Source organism: Hyalella azteca, unplaced genomic scaffold (genome assembly GCF_000764305.2).
Source record: "Hyalella azteca isolate HAZT.00-mixed unplaced genomic scaffold, Hazt_2.0.2 contig2316, whole genome shotgun sequence".
In the NCBI taxonomy this organism is placed as follows: domain Eukaryota; kingdom Metazoa; phylum Arthropoda; class Malacostraca; order Amphipoda; family Hyalellidae; genus Hyalella; species Hyalella azteca.
In genome coordinates, this window is record NW_025932596.1 from 181,305 (window position 1) to 203,443 (window position 22,139).

At 37.5% G+C, this 22,139-nt stretch overlaps 1 protein-coding gene across 2 annotated transcripts in view; it reads left to right on the top strand.

Moving 5' to 3' along the window:
- The window catches only part of LOC108672047 (centaurin-gamma-1A), a 154,653-nt gene that overhangs the window by 94,423 nt on the left and 38,091 nt on the right, over positions 1–22,139 (top strand). For both annotated transcript variants that reach the window (XM_047885528.1, XM_018159664.2), the window contains exon 4: positions 11,642–11,783. In XM_047885528.1, coding sequence (XP_047741484.1) covers positions 11,642–11,783 — 142 coding nt within the window. The remainder of the gene's footprint in view (positions 1–11,641; positions 11,784–22,139) is intronic.

Here is a 22,139-nt window from a genome sequence, read left to right on the forward strand (position 1 = left end):
GCTCCTAGAATCCTACATATAAATGACTAACCAACTCATTGCTTATACTCGTCGCCTCTTGAAGTTCATGCATCGGAAGCCGTGAAATAACCTGGTCGTAACTCAAGCACCTCTTGAGGCGTACAATAAGACACTCCTTGACTTGACAAAAGCGGCAACCGGTCTGCGTGTTCTAAACTCATGAATCTCGTTTAAATCGAACAGTCCGATGAGAAATCGCTTTATACTCGGTCCTTCTAAGTGCTTAATGCTTTGACGTTGTGCTCGCGTGACCAACCGCGTCGCCCGTGTCTTGATTGGATTAAATTATTCTAGTACGCACATTCAATTACTGGCTTGCGCCCGTGAGAATTTTCCTGAAAGCAAACCTTAATTTATGGACGAAGTCAGGCTTGTAGAATCGTTCATGCTAATCAAGGGTATTTTTCATGCCTTTTTCTGATGTATGCCATATTTAAAATATGGCAAAATTTAAATCAATAAATAAATAAATTCTATTTCCCATGCACTTTCTCCCTGTGTTCACTGTTGGAATTGGGTTGTTGATTAAGCAGCCGGAAAACACGAATGAAATTCAATTTTACAATTAAGGTTTTAAAGTTTATCTATTAACGTAATCATATAATTAATAATAACTATTCAATTGTAGTTCATAATGATTTTCGTGATTTACATTTATCTCTGCCGGTATTGTTTCCATTGTAAGAGACAATATCAACGAGAGGGGATTTTTACGATATTTCAACATGCCGTTGATTCTAAATATCAAGTAAACCATCGCAATAAAATACACGGCACAGTTCAAGTCCAGTCACATTGTCAGCTGAATTTGTTGACAAAGCAAGCATTGTTTCTACAAGAATGTATTGTAAGTTGGAGAGCGTCAAGTGGTGCCAAGTATGCGCTCTGGTCATCGCTGTTTTATAGCGCTCACTGGACGGCGGTTGTGTTCTAGCCATTGTCTGGCTCAAGCTAACAGTTGTCTTTGGCTCTCCATGTTCCTTTGTAACGCTTCTAAGGCAGATATCTTTGTCATACGCCAGCATTCCTACCAAACAACTTTTGAAACAACGTTTATTTAGCGTTTATTCAACGAAATAACGTTGATTCAAATAACATAGATTCAAAATAACGTTGATTCAACGTCAGATTTCTTATGATTTATTACTCCTACTACTACGACTATTATTCAACTACTCATAAAAATTTGTATAATAATTGAGATCTTATTTAAAACTCGTGATTCTTTCGTCCCGAGAAATAGATAATGTTCCATGGACTATAATTTCTACGCTATTTTCACTAGTAGGGCTCATTTTGAACGCAGTCAAATTTCTAGCTTTGTCTTGTATAGAGAGAGTAGCGTGAATGGTGGTTTGCGTTGTGGAGTGTTTTATTGTTGTCTCTGGAGAACTTGATTGCGTTATTGCATGCCTCGCATAACTTTCTATTCATTAATCCCGTGCCGGTCATCTCATTTGCATCCCGCACTCACAGCTTCTTCATCACTAGAGACCTTACAGATACCGAGGCCTTTATTTGGCCGACTCTGGAATAATGATTTCATTTTCAATGAATTACCTCTTAGCTTGGCATATGCAAAATAAATTCTTCACTTTTAACAATTGAGGGTATTAAGGTTATTTAATTGAGGTTATTACATTTTGAAGATTGTTCTTGTTGACATCATATCTTCATGTTTCGTAGGGATTTTTTGATCGTTATTATTCACGTAAATTTCTCGAGTTTGATTCGTGGATAAAATAGCTGAAGAATAAATTTGTTTTCGTGTTTTTAGTGAATGGTGATTTGTACAACATTTATCCAACCTTCGCAGTCAAGATAAGCTTCCAAGATCATTTCTTTATTCTTGCTAAGACCAATGAGGAAAAATTCAGGCATGGGGATGACAGCGTTTGTTTAAGAATATGCTTTCTCGAAGCTGTGTGAAAATCTTCGACTATTCAGCATTGTACGATATATGCTGTGTTGCAGACGGGCTTATATACGCTCGGTTGCATTCCTGTCCGCTTTTGTAGTGGCTTTTCTCTTAAGCTGCCAGTAGGTCTTTGGTTACCCTTAAAGAATATTCCGCAACACTTGAAAAAATACTACGAAAAAAGTTTTCTTTGCATTGAACATTTTTGGAGGTTAAAGTATTTAACTGTTTAAGGTTATTTTTAATGGTTTGGAGATTTTGTTTTGTGGTCAAAAGCTCGGCCCTTGAAATATTTCCCATTGTTTGCATCTCTTAGACATAGTCTGCCAGAGCCTCTTATTGTTGCAAGGTCTGCTCGGTCCTGCAATCTTTTGCAATGTGTTTTGTTGTTTTATTTTTTATTGCTGTTGTTGATTTCACGTTAGTTGCTAATGGGCGAATTTCTCGTCTTAGTTTGTCCGTTGAGATACCATGTGTTCCACTAAAAATTTTCGATTAATCGATAAAGAATCGTTTTGATTCTAACAGGTCGTCTACCGTGATTTTTCCTGTTCAAATTACGTTTTTATTACTGTTTTAAGGAATTTTAATTGCCATGGATAACCCAACCTCGCAAAAAATTTAACTTGTAAGTGGTTAGTTATGCAATGGCAATGTAAAGTCGTTGCTGTATCAAGATATCTAAGCGGTTAAATTGAACAGTATTAATTAAGCTGATCTTTTGTACACTAAATTTCTTGTCTCCACTAAAATATGATCTCCGGGACAATTTTAATACTGAGAAACACAAGTACAATTGCCCCCAAATACAAGTAAGAAATTCCAAAGCCTGTGTACGCGAGAAACTGAAGCAATAGCCTTAATTTGTTACCTCACATGGCCGCCTCATTTAGCCTACCTCACATGGCCGCCTCATTTGGCCTACCTCACATGGCTGCCTCATTTGGCCTACCTCACATGGCTGCCTCATTTGGCCTACCTCACATGGCCGCCTCATTTGGCCTACCTCACATGGCCGCCTCATTTGGCCTAACTAGCTGTATAACATCACTAGCTGTATAACATCACTAGCTGTATAACATCACTAGCTGTATAACATCACTAGCTGTATAACATCACTAGCTGCTGGTGCACTGCACGCTGAAAATTGCATGGGTTATATTGTCAAAATAGCATTTGTCAAAATTTGTATATGTCAACAAAATATTGTCTACACACTTCCTCACCGACCACAAGAGCAGAGAGCTGGCGTAGCGCCGATTACGCCTTTTTGCCGGATTATAATCTGTGTCGGGATGACCCACATTGGGGCGAAAAAGTGCATCTCTATTTGAACATAGCTTGCCTATAAAATAAAGCAAGCAGCTATATGCGCTAGTCAAAGTAAACAGTACTGCCAGTCATATAATATATAGCCTATGCAAGCAAAACTATTCTTTAATTATATGTATATAGAATATTTTTAGTAGCCTGCTCCATCGTTGTCTTCTCATTTTGATTACGCTTGTTCTTCTACACCTACGTGCACCTGACAGCTAAATTCGTTGAAGCTTTTGTCTATGCATTTTAATTATGTTAACGCCATGCATTTACCATCCACACATGCATTCAGTGTGGAGGCCTCCATGGGTGCTATGCTCTTGCTTGCTTGTATTGTTACTCCCAACCGTCTTCTTAATACAGCTCCATGCTTCTTTTGTTTGTATAGCTCTGAATTATGTGCATGCTGAACATATATATGCTGGATTATGTGCATGTGTTGTGCGTTGTGTGCATGTGTTGTGCGTTCTGTGCAAGTTGTGCTGCGTATTGAATGTACAGGTGTACCGGTACTCAAAAACTGAACGGGTAATTATGTTCAAATAGTGATATATTTTCTGCATGTTGCTGTACACTGATAGTACGTTATATGACCGAGCCTAATTGAGTCAGGATGATGGACGCAAAAACGAAAAAATGCATCGCTGTTTGTACAAAGTATCACTCATTTCTTTCAGTGTGCACTTCAGAAGCGCGTGTTGGCGGCGAGTTTACTTGTTAATTTTATTATTAATAATAAATTTTTTAATAATAATAATTTTTTGTTTATAATTGTTATGTAGAGAAATATCAGCGTAGGTTCCGGGCATGTTATAGGATGACTTTTGTATATTGTATAGATTGTGAACATTAATTCGTGTATGTTTGAGTGTTAACCACGTTAAAGTTGTGTAATTTAGATAATTCATTAAACTTTTGACTTTATTTGACGCCTGATTTTGTTGTGTGAGGCTTTATTTTCGTGTTTGACGTAATAATTAAAGCTTTGATGTTGGAAATGAAATGTAAACGCCGATTTGCGATTTCCGATCACAGCGAATGTTGTGATCGAAATATTTGTTGAAGATGAATCTTGAGTTAATTCTAGTACCGTACCTATAATAAAATGCATTTGGATTTCAAGCTTGGGTGAGAGCAACTGAAAAAGATGCAGAACGCCTCCCCAGAGGAAAATTATAACAGTTCTAACGGTGGCCGAACATTTGTCTCATTGTTGTCTCCTATTCGCAGGACAAAATTTTTAATTGTGATCGCCGATGTCCGTCTGTTTAGCCTGAAGGCCGGCGGTGCGTGCGCCAACAGAAATACCTATTATAGGAGCATTACGCTCAGAAAATTAATGGGTTAAATTGTCTAAATAGTGACGAACCTTCTTACCCACAGCACGAGCAAAGACCGGACGTAACATTGATATCTCCTTTCGCCTAACTAAACTGAGTCAGGATGACTCACATAGCGACAAAAATGCATTTTTTGACCAAGTCTCCGTCATTTCTGTGAGTGTAAGAGCTGCTTAGGGCATCTCTTGTCCACTTCCTGCCTCAAATTACCTACTTCTTCTGCCAACTTCTTCAACGGTTGCTGTTTGTGCTTCTAGTTAATATTTTTACTATGCGAAAAAAGAAAAAACAGCGTTTCTTCAGTTATTCTATGTCTACATTATAATTCAATATTTGCGCCTAAAGTAAAAATATTTTTTTCTCTTTTTCTGCGTCTATTTCCTGATGGAATTACAGTTTTTTTCCTATGAAATGCATAAGCGTAGGAACCAATTATAAAGCATTAAATATTATTATTATTATTATTATTGTCATTATCGTTTTGATGGGATCGAAGTTCTAGGCTATTGAAGTATGCCCGACAGATGCTTCATGCAACACCGGATTCGATTTCAGAGCAAGTGTTCTTGACTGTTAGCTTGCAGCTGCTCTTTTCTTAAATATCTTGTACTAATGTACTATGATAACCTAACATTGGAATGAGTTCATTAAATAATTTAGCCTGGCAGTGGTTTCAGTGAACAATTTCAGTGTTATTCAATACGTCCGACGTCCATTGCTGATTGTAAATTACACTCAAATTTACTTCTTAACGAAGTAAGAAAAATGTCCAGGATTTGATTCTTAAGAGTTCGCGCTCACGACACACATGAAGCACTCGGCTTGTGTTTGCTGCCGTATGCACGTTTCAATTCTCAATGTAAAATGGCGGAACCATTACGTGCAACACAACGACGTAACGTTCGGCGGCCGTCGATATTTCTGCCAAGATTTTTCGCTGTAGCTGGCGTCGTTAGTCTCGCTTTAGGACAGGTTAGCATCAAGGCCGCAGCGAATTCTTAACATCCGCTCAAACTCGAGCGCAATGCAGGTGTTCTTTCAGTATTTTGAGTGCTTTTACTTTGAATTTTTTTCTTTTTCGTACCTTATCCTTAGCGTTCTATATTTCTACGTTTGACTTTTATTTTAATGTTGGGTTAGTTGGTGTCTGTAACGCCTATTTTACACGTCATTGCAGATTTCTCACGCTCTTATATATCGAACATTTCTTATAACTTCAATTGATTCCTTTTTCACTTAAAACCTTCTTCATCATCATCGCAATCGAGCTTAGCATATATTAAGCTATTTATGATTATTTCCATTCTTTCTTTTTAATACATGAAGGCAGCATTTGAAAGCAAGTTTGCATTTTTGTATGCATTTTTTTCGTTTTGACGCTAACTCTAGTTATCAGGCCTTGAGTTACGAATGATATTTAGGACGGCTACAGATTAAGATGATCTAGAATTATGTTACACGCTGTTAAATATTCGGAAGTCCCCCAAAATTTTTTTTTGTGACATTAGTGATCCACAAGACTGCGTTGCCTCTGAATACGGATTCACCCTAACCCTTCTTTTTATTTTATATTTATATTTCTCAAATAATTAAAAATTGCATACTAGTTAAAAGGGACACTTTAAAAATGTCCCTAACGTTTCAGACAAAACATCGATACTTCACTAGTATCTCCATACCACATCAATACTTTACCCTTTAAAAACTAGCCGCTATTGTACCGTGAATATATTGTACTAGTTCTGCTTGACTGCACGGCACTCACGATCGCTGCTTTACCGTATGCACGATGACGGATTATCGACACTTGCTTTTGTGCGATCATTACAGTTGGTGAGTGGACAGCGAGGGCGATGTATTGTGCAAGATGCAGCACCGCTTGCAAGCTTTTGTTATCAATTTAGCGGGTTACAAGCATTTATTGTTGCTCTCTGTGTTTACATTCGTGTCATCGAACGCGCAGCAGGAGTTCTAATTTCGAGAACGCCTCCTCTTCCTCATGTTTTGATCGAACGTTCGCGCCGTTGATAAACATCATGAACAAATCACTGATGTGTAGCCATTGATAAACATCAGTGATTTGCATGCGCTAATAATCGTTCCAGATTTATACTGTACAAGTTAATCTTTATGCTTCGATCATGCGTTTCCGTACGGCAGGTAATCTTGTAGAAATTGATTAACGTTAGTTATTTGCATGCTCTAAGATTCGTACCTGATGTATACTTTCTGTGTCAGTAGGGAATATTTACGCTCAACAGTTCTATTTTTTTTTTTTTTTGCGACAATGGCCATTTGTTTCCTAAAAATTTTTCAGCCTGGTAAAATTTTTGAACTATAAAATCGGTATAAAAAGTTATAATTTTCGATGAATGTTCGACGAAATTATCGGATCATGAGAGAACTCCAGACAACCTTTGTCTCTTTAATGTGTAAATAATTGTTTTAAATCGAACCGTTTAGTCAATTAGCGGGATGATTCTGTTCAAGTTTGCATCGCTGTTTTGAAAAAGCGCTTATGAATGTTCAAAATTATAGCCTTTTAAGAGTACCATTCGACCAAAACTAATGTACGAGTTACTTTATTTTAAAGTGAGCATTTAGTGGGATGCTTCTGTTTAATTTTGCATCGCTGCTTGAAAAGGTGCTGTCATTTCACTGCGGTCATCGCTGCACTAAAAAAAGCCGTCATTCATGCATGAGCAGAATGAGGACTCATGCATGCATGCCGCCTGCATTCATCCAGGCGTTCGTAAGAGCCGCTAATGGCTGAGATCGATTTTCGAGGGAAAATTTTACGCGTCCCTCTACGCCAAACCTTCCGCTTGATCACCGGCTCTGATTAAAGGCATAATCTGAGTACGCAAATGCGTAATCTATGTGTATAGTTCGTGCGGTGATTACACACGAACAGACGCATGTGTTTAGGAGGATGATTAATTGATTATACTTGAAGATACGCATGTGTTCGTGTAATGGTTAGGCATGTGTCGTGCAGAAAATGAACTAATTTCGTTCGTATGCTCTAACAGTCGAAAGGAGCTAAGAATTATCAATTTATTATTAGTATGATAGTGAACACTTGTGTTATATCATATATTTGAATATATTTCAAGTAAGACATTAGTTCGTACAATGAGAATTCAAACAGCACGTCTGCCATTGCGTTAGTGAAATGTGAATGTATGATACCGTCGCGTTTCGTAGACTGCCCACATCGATTGCAATTTTCCATTGTTACGCGTTTCGTGTCAACGGTGTCTTATTGTGAACTATTATGTTCCTTTCAAATCTTCAGTGACGTTCACTCTGCTCGTTGATAACTACTTTATGATTCTCATCAAATTCATTCTGATTGATGTTAAATTTCCCTGCATTTGATCGTTATCTCATTAAAATCTGCAGGGAGCCTTAGAGTATTGAGCGCTGTAGTGTATTATACTTGACCTTGTCGTGCACAACCGATTATATCAAGAAATTGCACTATGATGATAAGAAAGTTACATGTTACCTAAAGCCTGTAATTCACTGTACTATCAGAGCCGTGCGTAAAAAGCGGACAATTTGTGTCCATTTCCGTTTAGGTGATTAAATTCCTGGCAAGAATGTGCTATATATGCTATAAATCTGCTACCGTTGCGCGTTGAAAGAATAAACAGCATCATTAAATGGATAATTGTTTTATTAAATGAATAATTGCTTCATTGAATGAATAATTGCTTCATTAAATGAATAAATGGCCTTGCAAAAGCACCAGTTAATGACTAAATTAGAGCTTTATTCAGATGATCAAGTTTGAAACTCTGCCAAGCCGTTTATGATGGCTTGCATATAAACCCACGGCATGAGACCCACCCGAATAACTTGACTCATGACTGCTCGGTCAGCGGTCGAATATTTGACATGGATGTCACGGAGCTTATGATGGATGAGGGTGCCGCCTTGCATGTGTAAATAGAGAACATCTCACTCTTTCGTTCCAGTGCTCGACACTCTATGAACTCGGCGACAAATTAGAGGCCCTCTTTTATTGACCGCATTCTCATACTACCTCGAATTGACTTCTTTAGAAGCGGTGTTATGAATTGCCGAGTAGTGTTAAAGATTGCCATGCGTTGATATTGATTGTCGAACAGCGATTGGAATTGTGAAGCAGTACTTTGAATTGCCTGGCAGTGTATACATTTACTCTTGTAGTGTCTGGTAGTGCCTATTCGTTATAGGAATTGTCTGGTAATGTTTAAAGTTATTCGGTAGTATCTGGAACTGCCCAGTCGTGCTAGGAATTAAGTGGTATGTAGCGCCCAGATTTGCTTGGCCGTTTTAAAAAATAGATCGTAGTGTTTGAAATTGCATGATCTCATTTAGAATTACACGATTGTTCTGTTTGTTCAGTCTTCACTTCTCTGCTGTTATTGCGAAGATCTGCTGTTATTTAAACGGGAAATTGCGAGTCTTCATCTGTACGGTGAGAATGTGTTTTATTGTAACCAACTTCAAATTAATCGCGGCGTAATAATTCATGTGTGAATGTACATGTAAACGAATAGTTAGATTGTAAAAAAATATACTGCCACTTGTTTGATCCAGATGTTGTTAAATTAAACGTCGAAGTCGTACGTGAAACGTATTTCTGAGCAAAAATTAAACATATGTCACTTATCAATTCCCCATCAAATTTTTCGGAATCCTAAATCCTAATTCCTCTTTGAGATAAAATAGCCTAGAGAGGCATTACCCAGGTTCTGAAGGCTCTGAAGGTACCCGGGATTTCTTAGGCTCACATACGATTTCACCGTCGATCATTTCTTCATGCTTTCTTCGTGTCGCTAATCCAAAGAAATGCATTCAATTCACACCTCTGGAACGCTACACTTCTCTCACTTCTTCCATTGAACCTGGCAATTTTTTCTTAAACCTTACCCTCCTATTGACTGGGCATTTCGTGTGGATTTTTTCTAGCTCTCAATAGGCCGTAGGAGAATTTTTTTAGGACCCTAATGCAGTGTTGTGGTATTCTTTGAAACTGGCTGCATTTTTGTGCGTGATTCATCATCGAGGCTGCGGTTTGGTAACTTTATTTTAAGCGTGCATTGTGTAGGTCTGTGCGTCGAGTGCTACCTATTGTACAGGGCACAATTTTGACAGATTTTCAGCTGCCTTCAAAAGTTCGGTTTGATGAAGCTGTGCACGCCTTCCCGCTCCTCTGGAATTTCCAGCCCCGGAATCGTTTACTGCCGAGCTGTTGAGTTTGTAATGAACTTGCGTTGTTTCTTTACAAACGAACATGCGAGTCACGAATGGTTAGGAGTTCAGTTTACTTTCACCAACCTTGCATGCTAGCTTGGAGATGAATTTTGTTTCTTTTAGCTTCTTTTAATTTCTTATCTTCCGAGCTGGGAATAAATAACATTTTATTTACCTAATGACCCTGCTGGCTAGAAATAAAAATGCATTTTTCAAGTAATGACACATCCAGCCAGAGCATGGTATAAAATTCCGTTTCATTTAACTATCGAACCAATGATCAATTCGATGGTGATTCCTTAATTTATTAAGGGCAAATAATTCAGTCAATCCGACGTCTGAAATTTTTTCCAGTAATAGGTTGTACATATATCGTGAATTAATCAGATTTTACGCATGTTTGTAAACGTGATTTGATCGTTATCCATGCAAGTAAAGTATAACTCAGCGAATGTGAGTCTGTCGGAAACAAATTGAACAGAACGATTTGGATAGTTAGGCATCAAAATTTCCTAATAGAAAATTTTCTACGACAGCTAAGAGAAAATATTTATGCGGGTGACTAACGCATTCTGTGATTCAAATCGAGCATTATCAACATTAAACGTGTTTAAAACATGTTCGGTTTTACGCAAAGTTTTTTTTTTTAAATAATGAATACTAATGTCTCTGATATTCCCCTATGTAGAAATGTAGTGAAGTGTACATTATAGCGCCACAATTACGCGTTCATTTCGTTTATCGTTCTTTAAAAATTATTCAAATTTTGACTACGTCCATCCATGTAGACCTTCAAATACTATGTCACGGTGCTAATTAGAGGTACATACTCATTTAAAATAGTTAAACGATATATTGTTGATAAATAATGATGATTGCAGCTCATGTTGTTTCATAATCATAAGTTAATTTAGAAAATAGACAGCAGCTGGCACTAATGAAAGATTAAATAGAGTCGTATACGCATTAAGTATGAAACATTTTAGGTTTTTTTAGCTTATATATAAGTGCTACGCTTTGCAGATCACCGTGTTAGAGTACGCGTATCGATCATTTATTGAATAAACTAAAAGTTTAATGTTAATCAATATCTAATGGCACTCACTGCAATTCACGTATTGCATCAAATGTAAGCTTAATGTAACTAATTTCCATGTTAATCAATGCAGTTCATGGCGTCAGTGGATGTTGTACTGGACACTTATCCGCTTGTTGTACCTAATGAAATGAATAAAATGAAAATGAGTTGTCTGCGCAACTAATATTTATGGGTTATAATCTTTGCAGCTATAATCTTTGCCATAATCGTGATCATCGAGTGTATCGTGAATACTTATTGAATCATGTGGATACCTACACCACTTATTGAATCATAAGCAATGTTAATGCAACGAATATGCGTGTTACGCATTTCAGTTCATTGTTATCTTCGCGTGTATCCTGAATACGCATGAATCAAATGAGATGTTAATGTTACTGATGTAAGTTGTACGCATTTCAGTTCACGGCTTGCGTGGACGCGTCTAATTTATTGAACCAAATGAAATATTCCTGTAACTAATACTACTGGCATTTAGCACGTTACATTTTAACTTTTTAAGTTACACACACATTTTTTGTACGCATTTCAGCTCACGGCTTGGGTGGACGCCGTTATATTCGTGTTCAGTCATGCAGACGGCTTAGGTGGAAGCGTCTAGTTTATTAAACCAAATGAAATATTCCTGTAACTAATATTATTGGCATTTAAAACGATACATTTTAAATTACACATAATTTTGTGTACGCATTTCAGTTCACGGCCTGGGTGGACGCGGTTATATTCGTGTTCAGTCTGGAGAGCGAGGCTTCATTCAACGCCATCTACAGCTACTACGCCAAGATGGCGCACTACCGCTCTACTACCGACGTCCCTCTCATCCTGGTCGGCACTCAGGGTGAGTAGCCTTAATTCTCATACTAGTACCAGAATAAATCATAATTTTTCTTATAGTTATTTCTGATTCGTAATTCAACTCACCTGATCACTCTCATCCTGGTCGGCACGCAGGGTGAGTAGCCTTAATTCTCATACTAGTAGCAGAATAAATCATAATTTTTCTTATAGTTATTTCTGATTCGTAATTCAACTCACCTGATCACTCTCATCCAGGTCGGCACGCAGGGTGAGTAGACTTAATTCTCATACTAGTACCAGAATAAATCATAATTTTTCTTATAGTTATTTCTGATTCGTAATTCAACTCGCCTGATCACTCTCATCCTGGTCGGCACTCAGGGTGAGTAGCCTTAATTCTCATACTAGTAGCAGAATAAATCATAATTTTTCTTATAGTTATTTCTGATTCTTTATTCAACTTGCTTGATCATTTTTAGCGCATTTTCTCATTTATGGAAAAAATACACTATTGTGCTCTCCATGTCCGTCCGCCCGTCCGTCTGTCCGTCCGTGACCTCAAGTTTTCGTCGACGAGAAAATGCGCTCTCTTCACTCACTGCAGTGAGTACTGAGTTATATTTTTTTGCAGTTATTCACCTACTAATTTTATTTTATTATTGCTGAAACTAATGAAATTACCGTGTGCTTACGGAATTTGGCACTTTCTGTGAATAATGTTTCACTTAGAAAAAATATTATTTGTGTACGTTCCCCAAATTTTATTTGTTTCATTTTTTTATGGTACAGAATTCCCTTTAAAATTTATTTGTGACATGTGTGATGAATTTGTTAAAATTCGTTCATTTTACATGTCTGCCTGAAATAAGTCGTCAGACTAACATGAATAGTAGATTTATATCAACTACGAATTGCCCTGTAAATGTGGTGAGCTCTGTAATTTCTAGGTTTTTTATGTTCTTTCCGGCACAAAATTCGACGAATTTTACTTCCTATGGGACGCCCCGGCATCCGCGCGATGCCCTTACGATCCTCGGAATAATTTCCTACAGCAGCGCCAGCGCAGGCAAAGGAAACGTGTAGCCTTTAGTACCAAAGGCCGTGCTATCAAATCTCGTTGAAGTACACGCAGCGGCCTAAGTACACGCAGCGGCCTAAGTACACGTAGCGGCCTAAGTACACGTAGCGGCCTAAGTCCACGTAGCGGTATTAGTACACGTAGCGGCCTAAGTACACGTAGCGGCCTAAGTACACGTAGCAGCCTAAGTACACGTAGCGTCATTAGTACACGTATATAGTGTCAATTAATATAGGTTGGCAGAATTTGTTCTTTTAGGCAGGTTTCATTAAAGACAAGAGAATTTATTTTATTACGATTTTCTTATTCTTTTTTTTCCAACATATCGAACAATATACTTCGTTTGCACAGATAAACAGCTATATAGTGGCCTAAATACACGGAGCTGCCCATTTTTCATCCGCGATTGGTGGGTTTAGCTTGAAAAAACCTTAGTGATTGGCTGGACGGAATTACGAACTCTCAACCTAATTTGATAGTATGGCCTCAGACTTGGGCATTATTTTATTGCGTGACCAGCGCAATAGAAGATTTCTTCAATATAAGATATATTCGCAATATAAGATATCTTCGCAATATAAGATATCTTCGCAATATAAGATATCTTCGCAATATAGTTTTATCTTCAGTTCTTGTTGGTTTAGGCACCGCATCAAGCCAGCTAATTTGTCAGCGCTTTGGCTTTTCCTCATATTTTTTGCATACTCCGAATCGAGGAATTTTTTGCCCTCGAAGAAGATCCCTTCCCTCGCCGGGAGTGTTTGTCGCCCTCGACGGAAATAAACCGAGACTCATCAGCCCCTATATAGCTCCTTCCTTCTTCTCCTGCTCTCCTTATTTATCTTCTTGCTTGCTTCTTTCTTCCTAATCTTTATCTTTCAGCCGGTATTTTTAATGTCTTTATCTTTCAGCTGGTTTTTATTAACCCCATCTTCTTTCTGGTCATTATTTTCACGCTCAATTCTCTTCCTGTTTATTCTCATTTTTACTGTTGTCTTTTTACTTTATTTTACTCATTTTGCTCTTTATTTATTTTTTTGCTCCTTCTCTTTCGTTCAGTTTATTCTTTCCTGCTCCTTCGTCTTCTTTCTGCTCTTCCTGCTGGTACAATTTTTTTATGATTTCAGAAGGTCCAATTTCCTCACATTTGTTATTGTAGTCGGTGGGATTGCCTATTATAAATATAAACCGTTAATCTATATTGGGTAATAATAATTATGTTATACTTTATTTTTATGCTATGATGTCCATCGAGTTTCTGCACATGGAAGCAACAACGGTTTATATCAATGGAAGGCCAGTGTAATTATTTCACGTACCAACTTAACTCTTTTTCAAAACTTCTCTGAAATTTTTTCGCACCGATTGCACAACCGAAAACGGTAACATCAAGTTCGATAATAATTTAAATCAGCAGTTGCGAAGTCGCGACAGGTAAGGATATCCATTCAAATTTCTTCGCATTATGATGAGAAAATTTTATTCACTACGTTAACGGTAACTAATTATAATCTATAACTTTGATGCGGATTTTATTACATTCACAATCACCGGGGATTGTTTGTGTGTTGTTTTGTTGTGCGTTGGTGCCGGAGGTAACATTTTACGAATTTTAACAATAAATATTTTATTAATACTTATAATTGATGACTTTAATTTGTATTCGATTATATTTGTAGTAATTTGAAATTGTTTTGCGTGTTCTTTTGTGGGGCGTTGGTGCCGGAGATGATCTTTTACTAATTTTGACAATAAAAATGTTATGTAGTACTAACAAGTGAAAACTTTAATTTGTATTCGATTACATTTGCATTAATTTGGAATTGTTTGCGTGTTGTTTTGTGGGGCGTTGGTGCGACCGTTGGCCGCTATAGCCGGCATCGACGTTCTCGGGGAGAGTCTCATGGAGGTCAAAGAGAGGGCCGGCTGCGATGGCAGGATATGTCATTCCAGCTTAACAGTAGTCAGCTGTTCAGTATTATAATGTAATATTCTAAGATTAGCAACTTAAAGTCTGGTATATTTCGTTACTTGAGTGCGAGATTAATATAGATAATAATAATCTCGCATAGATTATTATGCGTGTGATGACACTGATCCTGTTTGATGGTGGTATAACAAGATGAACTTCAACTATAGGCAGCAGTCTTGGTTCATTCTTTACTGACTAGGAAGCTTTTGTTTATATTACTACTACATTTGTAACCTCGGTAATACTGCAGTGTTTATACTAATGGATTTTGTGTAAATAGTTTTACTATACTTATATGCTAACTTTAATTGACCTGAAGTTTTCAATGAAAATCTTTAGTTGAAAAGGTCCTGCATGAGATTCATCACAGAGTCACTTGCTGGACAGAAAACCGGATAACAACCTGCCTTCCGCTCTCACTGATCCGGGATCAGGAAGAGAGCGAGGGCTGCAGGGCAAGCAGTAAGGTTGAAAAAGAGGGCGCGAGGTCAAAGAGAGGAACGAGGGAACACCTAGTGTTGCTGGGCTCAGGAAATATTCAGATATTAAAAAACAAATGAGATCTGAGGTCTTCTAGGATATTGCTTTCTGATTTTTCTGCCGTGCCTTGCACTCCTTACCTGTCATTTCCTCGTCCCTTGCTCCCCAAACTGGAGGTTTGTTACCCCTTCAGTGTAATGGAGGTGAAGTCATTTCAGTGTGATTGATTAATGAAGCCAGTGTTGATTATTTATCTATGTTGAGGATACTTATGAATGGAGTAAATGCGTACTCTCGCATATTAAATTGTAACCAATTTTAATACCTTGAAAAGTTTTCGATTTAGTAGAACGCGTGATTCGTGTGCTTCGTGAGTCTAGTCCATCTGATATCGTTTGTTTATACACCGCGCCGTGTTGATTTGTGCACTGAAACATATCAGGAATTATGAATCCGTTCCCTATATATAGCGGCGTAGTTGTGAATCTTGATTTGTATACTAGTGAAAAGTCCCCCCAAATTGTATACTTTATCAAAGTATAAAATTAATGTACAAAGTATGTAATTGATGCTTTCGACTCACATTATTGTGAATAATGAACTTTTATCCTGGCCGCTAACATGTATTCAGGTATTCAGAAATGGCCGAGGGCGGGTTTATCATCATAATTTTTTTTGATTGGCGAACAACTAATCAAATCAATTATGGAATATTGGACGACCTGCTAAATTAACAATAAAAACAGCTAACCGAGAAACTCGTGGTAATTTTATATTTATGATGATGACGTAAAGTAGTGATGATGTGTCACGACGAAGGCGGTGAAGGCATCGCTCTGGGTCGCGTGTCAGTCGCTACCAAGACACTGCGCTGAGGGGTCAGCTGTGCTTGGTCCAAAAACTTCTTGTACTCATGCCAGTTACCCACGTGTTTATTATTTATATACCCACGTGTCTATTATTTATATACTCACGTGTCTATTATGAACAAATGCTCTGCCAGTTACTCACGTGTTTATTATGAACAAATGCTCTGTCAGTTACTCACGTGTCTCTTATGAACAAATGCTCTGCCAGTTACTCACGTGTCTATTATGAACAAATGCTCTGCCAGTTACTCACGTGTCTATTATGAACAAATGCTCTGTCCGTTACGTGTCAAAACCGTAACGAGTCTCATTTAAATTCGTAATTGTTTTTAGTGAAATAAAGTGCTGTATTATTAATAGCTTGAGCAGTTTTGCTCGTTAGTTAGTTTCCGATGCGTGTCGCACCTTTGTTATTGATACATTTAAAACATTTAATGATACATTTGAGTGATACATTTAAAGCTGCAATTAGTTGCATAAATATGAAATTAATGCTTGATACCGACTAATGTATGTGATGTATATGAGCTCTAGCTTGAGATGTATGAACATTTGTGTTGCGGTTATGTTTAACAACGTCTGATGAGAACATCATTTGTGTGTTTGCAAATATTGAAATCATTAATGAAACAAATATGCCTTGATATACTTGAAATAACTAAAACTGTAGAGACTCGACATTTTCATAGATTATTACGGGCACCGAATAATGAATGTAATGAAAATAAACGTCAAAACATAAATATCGCGAAATTTCAACGCCTTGCGTCACTTGTAGTCACTGAGAACTCGAAACAAAGAAGTGTGATCTTTCCTCACTCAAGGTAAGCCTCTTCTATTTGCCTATTTATATCCTGTATGAAGCGAGCAGAACAATACGATATACCGGTATATACGATGTTCCTGTTTATATCCAACATTGTAATCTGCCTATCCAACATTTATAATCCAACATTTATAACCTGCCTTCTTACGATATTTATGAAACATGAATGTTTTAACCATCATATTTTGCATTTTCAAGTGGTTAAGTTGGCTGTTTAATATTTTTCAAACTAGACATATGTTCGCTTGTTGTACTATTATTGACCGTATGAAATATAGACATCGCAATATAGACACCGCACCGTTGTTTTTGTTTATTTTTTCCATAAAAATAATAAATAATGAACATAGAATTTTGTACAAGATCCGTTAAATTTAAGCTATAACTATCAAAAATAAAATTTTTTTAACTTTGTACGTGACTCGCTCGGTTTTCGTTGCACGATTACGAATTATCACGAGTCGTACGGTTTTCGTCGTACCTATTGTAGCCGCGATTTTGAATAATCACGACTCGATTAAAATGAAAACATTCCATGAACCCGGTTGGTAACGCGCGTTACGTGACACGCAGTGCGTGAGTTAAGCGATCTGCAGTTCGCTGTATCGCATTACGTGCCTTCACGCTCTGCTTCGTGCACCACTGTAAGCCTCGCTTCATACATATATACTTGCCTACATATGCATATAGGAACATCGTATAGCGTATATTCATACAGGAACATCGTATAGCGTTTATACATACAGAAACGTACATACATACATGCACATCGTATAGCGTATATACGTACTGGAACATCGTCAAATCTAGCGTCTCTTTATTCGAATGCATAGTCACATGTTTGTAGCTCGTATTTCCCTTGTGTTGGTTACGCTTACTACGTCCATTTCTCAAAATTACTCTAATTAAATAGTCATTAAAGAAACTTTTCGATGTTCTCAATGATCCCGTTAACAGATCGAATATAAATAAATTTGCGTCTCGCTCCTAATTTCTCTATTTTTAAAGATTTACTTGTCATTGTTAAATCAATTGTCATGTCAATCAATTCATATGTCACGACGGAATGGTCGGTACAAATCGCACGTGCAGAATCGTTACGTTAATAACGTACGTATTGTTTGTTCGTTATTTATTTCTTGCATTATGTTTTCAACGTCAAAACATTTGTTTAGCGATATTTCGATTAATTTTAAACTTGTGTTCCAATTATTGTTAAAGTAATTGCTTTTCCCGTTTTTCGTTGCTCATGTAACGGGTAATGTGACTTTTGTTTAGAGCGACGTGTGTGTACCTGAAATATCTCAACAAAGCACTCTCCTGAAGACCAATGTTGATTATTATTGCTTCGCTTTCATGGAGTTTCGTGCTCGCGTCTTCTTGTACGGACGAGCGTTCACTCAAAAACATGTGTGAGACTTTATCCAGGTAGCGATGCAATTTTCACCTTTGCATGGACCATCCTGACCTAGTTTGGCCTGACGAAAGGGTGTATCAGGGCTAGGTTCGTTTTCTGTTCGTGCTCTGGGCAAGGCAGTGTGTTACTATTTGGACAATATGTCCCAGTAATTTTTCAGAGTGACCAGGATGTCAGGTATTCCTCGCCCCAGGCACGAGGCGTTAACTTTGCATAGGCCTATCTTCTTGCACTCGCAGCCTGTGCCAAAAATGGGGGCTTGTTTAGCCGCGACTATGGGAGCAACCGCGATCGCAAGCTGTGGCTACGGACTATGGTGATTTGATGTTGGAATGGTGATTTGAAGTTGGAATGGTGGTTTGATGTTCAAATGATGATTTTATGTTGGAATGGTGGTTTGATGTTCAAATGGTGATTTGATGTTGGAATGGTGATTTGATGTTGGAATGGTGATTAATGTTGGAATAGTGATTTGATGTTGAAATGATCTTTTGGTGTTGAATGGTGGTTTGATGTTGGAATGGTGATTTGATGTTGGAACGGTGGTTTGATGTTTAAATGGTGATTTGATGTTTAAATGGTGATTTGATGTTTAAATGGTGATTTGATGTTGGAATGGTGATTTGATGTTTCCATGGAATGGCTTAATGATGGTAGGGTGGTTTGATGTTGATATGGTGGTTTAATTAATGATGGTAGGGTTGTTTGATGTTGAGGTGGTTGTTTAATGTTGAAAGGGTTGAAAAGATTGTTTGATGTTGAAAAGATTGTTTGATGTTGGAAGGGTTAGTTAACGTAGCAGCGGTCACATAATTTCTCAAATTTAGTTTGCGAATACGAAATTGTAGCTATCGTCCTATGGCCGAACGTTTTAATAATGGCCAAAATATGAATTCCCTCATCGCGATTACTTGGATGATTAAATACAGGTAATGGATGTGTTTCTGTGATACGCTTTACCTAAACTGTCAAATATTCACAGTAACTCGGAGGTAATCTCGATAACTCTAAGGTATTCTCAGTAACTCGGAGGTATTCTCGGGAACTCGAAGGTATTCACGGTAACTCAGAGGTATTTTATGAAACTCGGAGGTATTGTTTTTACAACTTCGATTGTTCATTGTTCTTACAACTTCAATCACTCGAATTCATTTCTTTATTTGTTCTGCTCGCCTCTGAAGCCCAGAATTTTTGTTAGTACTTTGATTCCTTTTTCCAATACGATTATTTTATCTATACTTATCATGCTATTATACCTGAAACTTTCCACCAAGGAAATGATATTCAGGGTCATTTTTTCATAGCATTCGTACTAATGAATTAAAATCCTTTCACTGCTAATGAGTTAAATCTTTAAAAAATTATATACTGTCTGCTGAAACGTTTACAACTGCGGCGTAAAAGCTCATTACTTACGACGCTAGTTTTATTACACAATATTCAGACAACCTGAATTATATTGTGATATTTGATTATGCTTATCAGAATATTGCTTATATTCACATTAAAATAATTTTTTCGACCAATTAAAATGTTTTTATATGCATTTTGGGGCTTTGGCATGAAGCCATTCATGAAAGGCCAAATGTACCACATTTATCGCAGATATCCCTGAATTGAAACCCTGTTAAAAATTTTCTAAAATTCGTTTTTCGTTTGAGAGAGAAAACGATCCATTTGCCCGGAGACTGCATTTCTCGATAATAATTCGATGATTTGTTACCGTTCGCAAGTTACATTAAGTTCACTAAAAATCCCTTTCAGAGCATATGAAGGTTAAAAAATTTCATTGCCTTGTATGTAATATTAGTCCTGGTTTGCTCGGAAAACATGTAATTATTATACATGCAACATGTTTTCTTGATTCATATTTTTCTGATCTAACAATTGTTTGTTGCTTGGTTCTTGTAACAATTTCAATAGGTTTGGCTTGGGTAACTTTTTTCTGGTTTTGATTATAATTTTTTAAGAAGAATACGGCACATACTCTGATTTATTTTTATTTTTTTTTTATTTTTCTCCGATTTGACTCTTTCATGTCTGCTACAAATCTAACAAATTTCTTAATAATTTCGAACGAGATCAATTAGTCGACTGCATCTTTGAGCGATTTTTTCAGCGCGTAACTTATCTTTCTCCGCTAATCCTCGATCTCATTACGTTGATTTCTCCTCTCTGCACCTGAAACTTTTAAATCCATGTGTATTATTTATTTTCATGTTTTCTCAACTGTCATGATGGCTTTCTCGTTCGCATTACCGAGCCTGGTAAAACATATAACATGTCCGCAGTATCAAGCCAAGATCATGGGGCCTTATTTTAGGTACTCGTAGCGGTCCGAGTACACATAGCGGCCTAAGTGCTTGTAGCGGCCGATTTCTCGTCTGTGATAGGTGGGTTTGCCAGTAAACCCTCATTGATTTGCTGAGGAAGTTTAGAACTCGTAACTGCTGGTGCGGCCTCTGGTTTTAATCTGGAAACTTTCGTGAACCGGAGTCGCCCTTTCAATAAATTATAGCGTGTCTCTATAACGAATGATACAAATTGTGCTACATGAAAATATATTTGATGGCCTGGTCTTATTCTTATTATTTTCGAAAATAATTACCCGCAATTCACCAAAAGCGTTAGGATCCACGGAGACTATCCTTCAAAAATTATAAGTTTTGGTTCTTGTTCATGGTTCCCTTTTTATTACTTGTGCTTTTTCCACTTGCGTTTGAACAAATCAGTTGTACACAAAAGGAATTGTGCGTTAAAATTATCCTGACAAAATTAAATCTAAATATCGCATCTTCATGTTATTGTATACGCAGTAACATAAAGGTTTTACCAATAAGTTCAATTGTTATGTTTATTGAATATTTGTACAAATTTGTCTTGTTTTAACAAGGATTTCATAGGCTTTTGGGTCAGAGGTTTTGAAATTGACTTATATGAAACCTGCAAGTCAAATTGGTTGCACATTCCCTGTACTGTCTAGCCTTTGTTCGGCAATTTCACGTCTCGTTGCACGCGTTTAGTGCGGCAACTCTTCTCTTTTGTGTTATTGCGAGAAAAATTTTAGCATGATTTCAGGTTCTGGAACCAATTCCCTATGTAATAAATACCCCGGCAAAAATTATAGTTGGCTCATTGGTGGCTACTGAATGGCTGTCAGTTGGCCACCGTTATTCTGCTAATGATTTTAAATTGGTTACATTTCTGCGCGGGTTGGATGTGCCAGGTTTCACACTGAAAGGGTTTCAAGTCGGTCAGGAGCTCATTTGTCCAAATGACGCTCGTCTTTAGAAGTCTCGGGATTATGGAAATGATTCTTTTATGTGGTGACGTGCTGTGACTCACCTTTAGTCTGTGGGCCAGGTCAAGTAAATTGAGAATCACGTTTGTGACCTCATAAGTCGACGGCTCACACAATGACTGCTATTTGTTTCGCGAAATTCTATTTCGGCTTCTGTGAAGGTCAACTTTTTGCACTACTTACCGGTCTATCTTTTACGTTTCGCTTTCCCAGTTCATTGTTTGTGCTGTTAGGCTTTACAGTGTGGCTGTAGGTGGCACGGTCAAGTCACTCTGTATCGTTCTTTGATCCCGGTAGTGAATCTGCTTCTTCTTACGTGGGCTGTGATTGTGCAATGCGTTCATTCTTCACTTTCCATTTGTCCGACTCCTAAACTTCGTTTGCAGTTAATTTATTTCGTTTATCTTGGCGGATTCTTAAAAAATTAATTTTTTTTGCGCCGTCGCTCCATTC